Source organism: Myotis yumanensis, unplaced genomic scaffold (assembly GCF_028538775.1).
Source record: "Myotis yumanensis isolate MYYU_CA2020_CCGP unplaced genomic scaffold, mMyoYum1.0.hap1 SCAF_16, whole genome shotgun sequence".
NCBI classification, from domain to species: Eukaryota; Metazoa; Chordata; class Mammalia; order Chiroptera; family Vespertilionidae; genus Myotis; species Myotis yumanensis.
The window spans coordinates 2,520,698-2,529,464 of NW_027223767.1; the positions used below are offsets into that span (position 1 = coordinate 2,520,698).

General features: G+C 59.7%; 1 protein-coding gene across 3 annotated transcripts in view; it reads right to left on the bottom strand.

The window, feature by feature from the left end:
- B9D1 (B9 domain containing 1) overlaps positions 1-6,512 on the bottom strand; it is a 12,662-nt gene extending 6,150 nt beyond the window's left edge. Inside the window, exons 1-3 of one of the 3 annotated variants that reach the window (XM_070394209.1) lie at positions 6,349-6,506; positions 5,010-5,078; positions 1,722-1,833 (exon numbers count right to left, since the gene is read on the bottom strand). In XM_070394209.1, the coding sequence (XP_070250310.1) occupies positions 1,722-1,833; positions 5,010-5,078; positions 6,349-6,411 (244 nt within the window). In that variant the 5' untranslated portion in view covers positions 6,412-6,506. Of the gene's footprint in view, positions 1-1,721; positions 1,834-5,009; positions 5,079-6,348 lie in introns of all 3 variants that reach the window. The other 2 variants (XM_070394208.1, XM_070394210.1) reach the window with 2 other exon arrangements.
- Between the last annotated feature and the right edge of the window lie 2,255 nt (positions 6,513-8,767).

Here is an 8,767-nt window from a genome sequence, read left to right on the forward strand (position 1 = left end):
TACTGGAGTAAGGAAGCTTCGCTCTACTCCCACTTTGCTAAATATTTATCGAGAACTGACGTTGAGCCCAGCCAGTGAGGATCAGTGGTTGAGCGTCAACTCGTGAACCAGATCATGGCTTGAACCTGTCAGGGCACACACCCAGGCATCTCGTCATCGCTTGAACTCCAGTGGGGGCCGTGCAGGAGGCAGCTGATCAATGATTCTCTCTCACTGATGTTTCCATCTCTCTCTCCCGTCCTCTCTGAAATCAATGAAAAGAATGGATGTTGAATTTCATTACACTTTCTTCGTTTATAGGGGTGATCATGACTTTCCAATGTGGTAGATCACACATTGGATGTGACTCATGGGCACATCACTCTCCGTGCTTTCCCCACGTTAGGAAACTGACTTTAGATGCTAGGTGAGCTTTGTATTTCTAAAATAAACACTACTCGCTCATGTATTATCATCTTCTGTATTCTGCTAGATTCAGTTTGGAAATATTTTGTTTGGTCAAGTCTGGAATGGACAGGGGCTGGGCTGCAATCGGTGGGGCTGTCCCACCTTCACTCCTTCCTCATTCCAGGGCACAGCTCTTTGAGGTCTTGGCCCAAGCTGGGAGGACTTACCTGAGGCCCTGCACCCCACCCCTTCTAGAGTTCTGCATAGCGATTCTTAGGCCCTGAACCAGGGAGGCTGTCAAGTCTTGATACTCACCCTGGCCAGCTTGCTCAGTGGTTAGTGTCAGCCTGCACACTAAAGTGTTGGGTTTGATTTCCGGTCAAGGGCATGTGCCTGGGTTGCAGGTTCACCAATCGATGTGACTCTCATATAGTTGTTTTACTTCCCCCGGCCCCCGCACCTTTCAGTCACCTTGTTGGATTGGTTTTCTCCTAGATCCTGGCCTGGTAACACACTACTCTGCTTGCCACCTGATGCCTTCAAGGGGCTGTGTCGTTTTTTTGCCTTTTCATATTTTATTTGCCTCTCTTAGCTGTCCTCAGCAAGGGACGTGGTCACTCTCTAGGGCCCCGCTTGAGGAAGCCATGGAAGTTTCTTGCTCGTGAGGATGACGGCAGGAGGGCGGTCCCTGCCCACGAGGGCCGCCAGGCAGCCCTGCTCCAGACCCCTGCCCCGGGGAGCCGAGCCAGCCCGTGCAGCAGGAAGGCAGGGACTGTGACGTCGAGTGAGTGACCCTGAAGGTAAATCATGCTCAGCTGCTGGGGACGGCCGGAAGCAAGGGACGGCTTTTTGAGTCAGTTTCCTAAGGTGGGGAAAGCACGGAGAGTGATGTGCCCATGACAGGACGGGCCCCCCACACAGGGCCTCGCACACAGCAGGCAGGAGGGAGTCCTGGAGGCCAGGGAGCCTCTGGAGGGGGTCCGATGTGGGGTGTGGGAAAGGTCCCGGGCGGGGAGAGGCCACGCAGGGGCTGCGTGGAGGAGCAGGGTGCGGGTTTGCTGGGGCACAGCCTGTGCGGAGGCTGCGGCGGCCGCCAGCACTCCAGACCCCGCAGCCTGGGCGCCACTCTGCCCTTCAGCACACCGAGTGGCCCAGGCTCTGAACCTCGTGGAGATGACTGAGTGGGAGGAGGAAGAATGGAGGGAAGTGGCCAGATGGCACGGTATCAGGCTGGTGCAAGGGCCCAGCTGATGGACGGTGGTGGGCAGGAGGCTGAGGCTGAGACTGCCCTGGGGTGCCCCCACCACCCCCCCGCAGGGCCCCTGCAGACTCACAGCCGAAGGGGTTGGTGCTTTTGAAGGTGACGTCGATGGGGAAGTTCCACACCAGCGCTTGCCGCACGTCTTGGCTCTTCGATGTGATCTGGGAGATCCCCTCCTCCAGCCCCTAAGGACAGACACCGACCCTGTGTCCAGCGCCAGCAGCCACGCCGCCCCTCCCCTGGACAGGCAGCTGGGAGGGCTGTTTTTTCCACTATCTTCTGCCAAAGCACTAACTTCCAAACCAAGGGACTCAGAGACACCGAGCAGCTCCGGTCTGCTGAGCCTGCACTTGGCTGGTCTGGCGCCTTCAGGAGCCGCCTCTGCCCCGCCGAGCCCTTGCCCTGCCTCCCTCCAGCACGTCCTCTCCTCAGCACCAGCTGGCCCCGCCCGCCCAGCGCCCAGCATGTGCCTTCTTTTCTCCACACAGAACACCTGCCTGACCGCTTCCTCCCCAGTGGGCGGGCGGGCTCCCTTCGGAGCGACCTGGAAAGGGCTGTCCAGACCCCCAGCTCCACGGCCTTTGTTTTTCTTTCCTGAACCCGCTCCAACCTGACTGCTGGTCCCCTCTCCCCAAGGGCTTTGTAAATACCAGCGGCCTCGGCCCGGTGGTGACGTCTCCTCCTCATTTTATCTGTCCACTGTCAGCCTGATACGGCCACGTCCTCCCCGTGCCCCGCCTGCCTTCCGGGCACCTCACGTCTCCCGCGGCCCCTGCCCCACTGCTCCTGAAGCCTCCTTTGTGCAGCAGCACCTCGAGGCTCAGTCTGGATGCTTCTCTCTGCAACTGGGTTCTCATCAGCCTGCGGTTTCACTGTGGTTCGTGTGGTTACGGTTCCTAAGCTCATCCCCTCCAGCCTGGTCCTGCCTCTGCGCTCCCGATCGGCATGTCCTGTCGCCGCTTGGACGGCCAGTGGGAACCGTCACACAGGCCAGGCCCAGCTCGGGAGAGACCTCCAGTCTGCTCCACCCACAGCCCCAGCTCCCGGCTCCCAGCTCCCCCCGTGGCGCTGCTCTTTCTTAAACCCTCACCCGAGGGCATTGTTGCCACTGGTTTCTAGAGTGGAAGGAGGGAGGGAGAGAGAAGCATCAATTGGTTGCCTCTGCAGCGGGGGCTGGGGAACCGAGGTACATGCCCTTGACCAGGAATAGAACCGGCGACCCTCTGGTCTACGGGCAGACGCTCTAAGCACTGGGCCAAACCAGCCAGGGCAAGTGTGGTGTTCCTCTTACCTCCTTTTTCTCATGCCCACATCTGCCCAACAGGAAAACCTGTTGTCACTACCTTCAAAATATACTTGAAATGCAACCACCTCTCACCCCCTCCACCGCCTCGCCCGTCCACCCGCCCTCGCCCGTCCTCCCCCCCTCGCCCGTCCTCCCGCCCTCGCCCGTCCTCCCGCCCTCGCCCGTCCACCCGCCCTCGCCCGTCCTCCCGCCCTCGCCCGTCCTCCCGCCCTCGCCCGTCCTCCCACCCTCGCCTGTCCTCCCGCCCTCACCCCACCTACTTAGAGCTGATGGGTCCCTGCTTTGGCCCTGGTTCCCCACAGTCTACTCCCAGCAAAGAAGTCCAAGTCTCTTTTAGGAACACAGGTCAGAGGCCTTTCTCTCTGCTCACAGCTCTCAGAGGAGCCCTAGTGCCCCCGGGGGAAGGTCAATGGTCCTTCTGCTGAACTACCACCTCCTCTAAGATCTCCCTGGGCCTGCTCGTCCCCAGCCAGCTCCCTGCTCCCTGTCCACCGCCTCCTGCCTGCTCCCACCCCACACCGCCTCCTGCCTGCTCCCACCCCACACCGCCTCCTCCCTGCTCCCACCCCACACCGCCTCCTCCCTGCTCCCACTCCACACCGCCTCCTCTCTGCTCCCACCCCACACCACCTGCCTGCTCCCACCCCCACACCGCCTCCTGCCTGCTCCCACCCCACACCGCCTCCTGCCTGCTCCCACCCCCACACCGCCTCCTCCCTGCTCCCACCCCACACCGCCTCCTGCCTGCTCCCACCCCCACACCGCCTCCTCTCTGCTCCCACCCCACACCACCTGCCTGCTCCCACCCCCACACCGCCTCCTGCCTGCTCCCACCCCACACCGCCTCCTGCCTGCTCCCACCCCCACACCGCCTCCTCCCTGCTCCCACCCCACACCGCCTCCTCCCTGCTCCCACCCCCACACCGCCTCCTCCCTGCTCTCACCCCCACACCGCCTCCTGCCTGCTCCCACCCCCACACCGCCTCCTGCCTGCTCCCACCCCCACACCGCCTCCTCCCTGCTCCCACCCCACACCGCCTCCTCCCTGCTCCCACCCCACACCGCCTCCTCCCTGCTCCCACCCCACACCGCCTCCTCCCTGCTCTCACCCCCACACCGCCTCCTCCCTGCTCCCACCCCCACACCGCCTCCTCCCTGCTCCCACCCCAACACTGCTTCCTCCCTGTCCCCGCGCCAGGCACTCCTGCCCCAGGGCCTTTGCCCTGCTCCTTCTCCCTGGCACGCTGTTGCCACAAATGCCACATGGATTGTCCCCTCATTTCCTTCAGGTCTGTCCTGGAAAGTTCCCTTCTCAGCGAGGCCTTGCCTCACCACGGATCTAGATTCTTCTCCCTACCCCTGCCCCCCAGCTCCCCTTCCTAACTTGGTTTTCTCCTCGGCACTGCGACTTTGCTAACATGCTAGATGGTCGCTACTCGCTGTCTGTCCCCAAGAATGTGCACCCCAGGAGACAGGGACGGCAGCCCCGCACCAGGCCCCTCATGAAGCCGCCAGTCAGCGGGCCCACGGAGGCCTGTCCTGTCTCCTCGGCTCTGCGACGAGCAAGCGATCCGAGAGGTAAGGACGCTTGGCCTCCATTTCCTCAACTGCCGTGAGGGTCACAGGAGAGCTGCCAACAGGCCAACAGCCAGGGGGGGAGCGGCGCCGGCCTGGCCTGGGGGAGACAGGCTGGTCCTTGGGAAGTCGTGCAGGGCGGGCTCCGGAGTCCGCACAGGCTGAGGCGGCCAAACCATGAAGGACCAGCCCAGGATGTCCACAGCTCAGGCCGGCACTCTGGCCGCCTGCACTGCCCAACACTTGCTGCCACGTGCCAGCTCCCGGGATGGGGCATGAGCAGGCACGGCCGTGCGGGGGGAGGGAGCGGGAACAGAGGTGTCTGCGTTCCCCTCTCCAGCTTCACCAGGAACAAGCCCCTGTGGGGCCCCTCTGAACGCGAAGTCTGTCTTTCCAATGGTTCTGACCTGAGAGGGAAGGGGTGTGTCCGGCCTTCAGAACCTCCAGGTCCGAAGGCGTGAGGGGGGCCGGGCCACTTACCGCGGTGGGGGCCCAGTCGTGGCCGTACACGAAGCAGTACTTGCAGTAGAGATCGTCGTACTCCGGGAACTGCGGAAACACACACGCAGGGTGTTGAGGGAACGCACGCGGCGGCCAATGTGCAGGCTACGCAGGGACCGCCAAGGGCAATTCTGAGCTTGAGACACTGGGTGGGGTCGGAGCGACAGCCACGGCTGTGAACATGGGGCTCAGCGCGGGCTGGGGTGTGGAGTCCGAGGGAGAGTCCAGCTGCGACGCCCTGGCCTTGGCTGGCTCTCCTGCTGACAGGCCTTCCCCAGCCCTGCATCCGGCCAACCCTGCTCATCCTTCAGCAGCCTTCAGGGGGCGGCCCTAACTTCCCGGCCATCTTGAGGGCCGCCTCCGGGCTCCTGTGGCCCCTGGTCTTCCCTCCACCAAAGCAGCTGCCTGTTCATTCCTGGGGACCCCACGGGGCTGTGAGCACGGAGCAGGCTGGTGGCTTTCTGCGGCCCCAGCGCGACACGGGGTGGGCACAGAGGAGCTGGAAGGAAACGGTGCGGACGGCAAGGCCGGAGGCCCCAGGTGCTGAGGACACAGCATGGGCACGGCTGCAGTGGGGGGGGGGGGGGGCGGGGGGGGGGCTGAGCGGGTGCCTAGAGCGGGGCACGTGGCCGAGCCCAGGGAGAGCCCCTCCGCAGCCGGCAAGGGAGGGCAGCCAAGCTCTGGCGCTTCCATCTGTCAATTGGGAGCAGTGATACCTACTGCCCAGGGTCACTGTGGGGGCTGAATGAGCAGCGCTGAGCACGGAGCTGGGCACATGCAAACACCTGGGAACTTTTAAGAAATTTATACACACACACACATATATAAACAAATGGTTCGTGTCATGTGGGGGAGGGGCAGAGAGTGGCGTCCCTCTGCGCCCGGCAGACACATCCTCCCTGGATCATTCCGACACCACCCTCGCAGGGTCGGTCATCACATCACCGCCATTCGCGCCCCGGTTCAGCGATCTGGGCGCTCAGGGCGCACGGGGCGGGGCGCGACGCCTCGGGCTCCATCCCGCGAGGACAAGGCCCAGGGCGGCTCCGCCGGGCCCACCCGCATGAGGCTCCTCAACGAAGCGCGCACGACCCGAGCTCGGGCCCGACCTGGCCGAGTGTGACCTCGCTACGCGGTGCGGCTCTCCGTGTCTCACACCCGCGCGTCTGGTTTGCGGGTGTCCCGCAACCGCGTGCCAAGCTTCCCAAACGCCGGCCCCGCCCCCGCCGAACTGAGGAATGATGAGCCTCTACGGGGCGGGGCGGGGCGGCCCCGGGGCTCCTGCAGGGCGGGCCCGGTCGGGACCCTGGCCGCTCACCTGGGCGCTCTCCACCTGCCCGCTGACCATGAGCAGGAAGACGCTGGGGCCCGCGGCCGCCATGGCCCGGGGCGCGGGGAATACCACCCGGGTGGCGCGCGCACTTTCTAAGAGGCGCCCTAGTTGCCCTGGAAACAGACGGCGTGGCACGCGGGCATGCGTCTGAGGTGCGGGACCTTCTGCGCAGGCGTGCGGGCGTAGGCCTGGGCGTGGGCGTGGCCGCGGTGCGCAGGCGCAGGGGCGGCTCTCCTCGGGAATGCTGGGAGAGTCTGCGCGCGGCGGAGGGAGAAGGCGGCGTGGTGCGTCGTGGGGCAGTCCGCTCGGCCTCGGCCCCGGCCCGCGCTTCCCACGCGGAGGCGCGCCCGACTGGGCAGGACTTCAGGGCCAAGCGATGCAGCAGCCCCGGGCCACGAGGCGGCGCTGTGGCCACCGCGAGGCCGGGCGCGGGGAGGTCCAGCGCGGGCTGGTGCTGGGAGCTGGGCGCCGCCGGGTCTGAAGAGCACCGGCAGCGCCCGTTGTGGCTTCTGAGACCTTCATCTCAAAAAGTTTATTATTGTTATTTAATGAACTGCACGCTACTTTTCAAGAGGCGCACTCTATCTTTGCTTTTTTAAATCCTCCCCTGAGTGTTACCAAACCTTCGCTGCTTGGGGTGTTCTGTTCAAAAGCAAGACATAGTTGTCGCAAGGAGGTTCACTCACTTGCAGCAAGTCAAGGAGACAGGATTCACCGCACAGCTCCGCTGTGGGAGGGAGGCGCAGCCATGGCTTACACACTGCGTGGTCAATTACATGTTGAGTTCTTCTTTGCAGTTGACTATACTTATCAGGTTGGGTTCCTGTCCAGCTCATCCTGTTCCCAGCTGGGCTGCAAAATACTGTGCTGCATGTTAGCATTCAGCACGAATAGCATTTAATAAGAATGGCCAGGCTCTTATCCTGTCTAACACAGGGGTGAGCACTTCCAGACAGCGCACAGGAAATGCAAAGGTCCTGAGGTGGCATATGCCTGGGGAGCCTGCAGCCTGCAGCCTGCTTGCCCTGGCTCACAGGAGGCAACTTGCCTTCAGTGGGGTCATGTTGGTGGCGTGAAGTCAGCATGTTTACACCATGAAAATCAGCAAATGCTAAAATCAGGGCTTTCGATTTTTTATATTTTATTTTTTATTTTATTTTTTTATTAATAAATCTTTATTGTTCAGATCATTACAGTTGTTCCTCTCCCCCCCCCCCCCCCACCAGCTCCCCTCCACCCGGTTCCCACACCACCCTCTGCCGTTATCCCCCCCACCACTGTCCTCATCCATAGGTGCACGATTTTTGTCCAGTCTCTTCCCGCATCCCCCACACCCTTTCCCCCCCAAGAATAGTCAGTCCACTCCCTTTCTATGCCCCTGATTCTATTATATTCACCAGTTTATACTGTTCGTCAGATTTTTTATTCACTTGATTTTTAGATTCACTTGTTGATAGATATGTATTTGTTATTCATAATTTTTATCTTTACCTTTTTCTTCTTCCTCTTCTTAAAGAATACCTTTCAGCATTTCATATAATACTGGTTTGGTGGTGATGAACTCCTTTAGCTTCTTCTTGTCTGTGAAGCTCTTTATCTGACCTTCAATTCTAAACGATAGCTTTGCTGGGTAGAGTAATCTTGGTTGTAGGCTCTTGCTATTCATCACTTTGAATATTTCTTGCCATTCGCTTCTGGCCTGCATAGTTTCTGTTGAGAAATCAGCTGACAATCGTATGGGTACTCCCTTGTAGGTAACTGACTGTTTTTCTCTTGCTGCTTTTAATATTCTCTCTTTGTCTTTTGCCCTTGGCATTTTAATTATGATATGTCTTGGTGTGGTCCTCTTCATGTTCCTCTTGTTTGGGGTTCTTTGTGCTTCCTGGACTTGTAAGTCTATTTCTTTCACCAGGTAGGAGAAGTTTTCTGTCACTATTTCTTCAAATAGGTTTTCAATATCTTGCTCTCTCTCTTCTTCTGGCACCCCCATAATTCAGATGTTGGTATGCTTGAAGTTGTCCTAGAGGCTCCGTACACTATCTTCATATTTTTGGATTCTTTTTTCTTTTTTCTTTTCCCATTGGGTGTTTTTTGCTTCTTCATATTTCAAATCTTTGACTTGATTCTTGGGATCCTCTCGTCTGCTGTTGGATCTCTGTATATTATTCTTTATTTCAGTCAGTGTATGCTTAATTTCTAGTTGGTTTTTTTTCATATCCTTGAGGATCTCACTAAATTTCTCGGAGGTTTCTAGAAGATTCTTGAGTAACCTTATAACCGAGGTTTTGAACTCTATATCCAGTAGTTTGCTTTCCTCCATTTCTTTCCTTTGTGACATGTTTCTTTGTCTCCGCAGTTTTGGCTGCTTCCCTGTGTTGATAGAGTGGCCTTGTGTTGTAGGTGT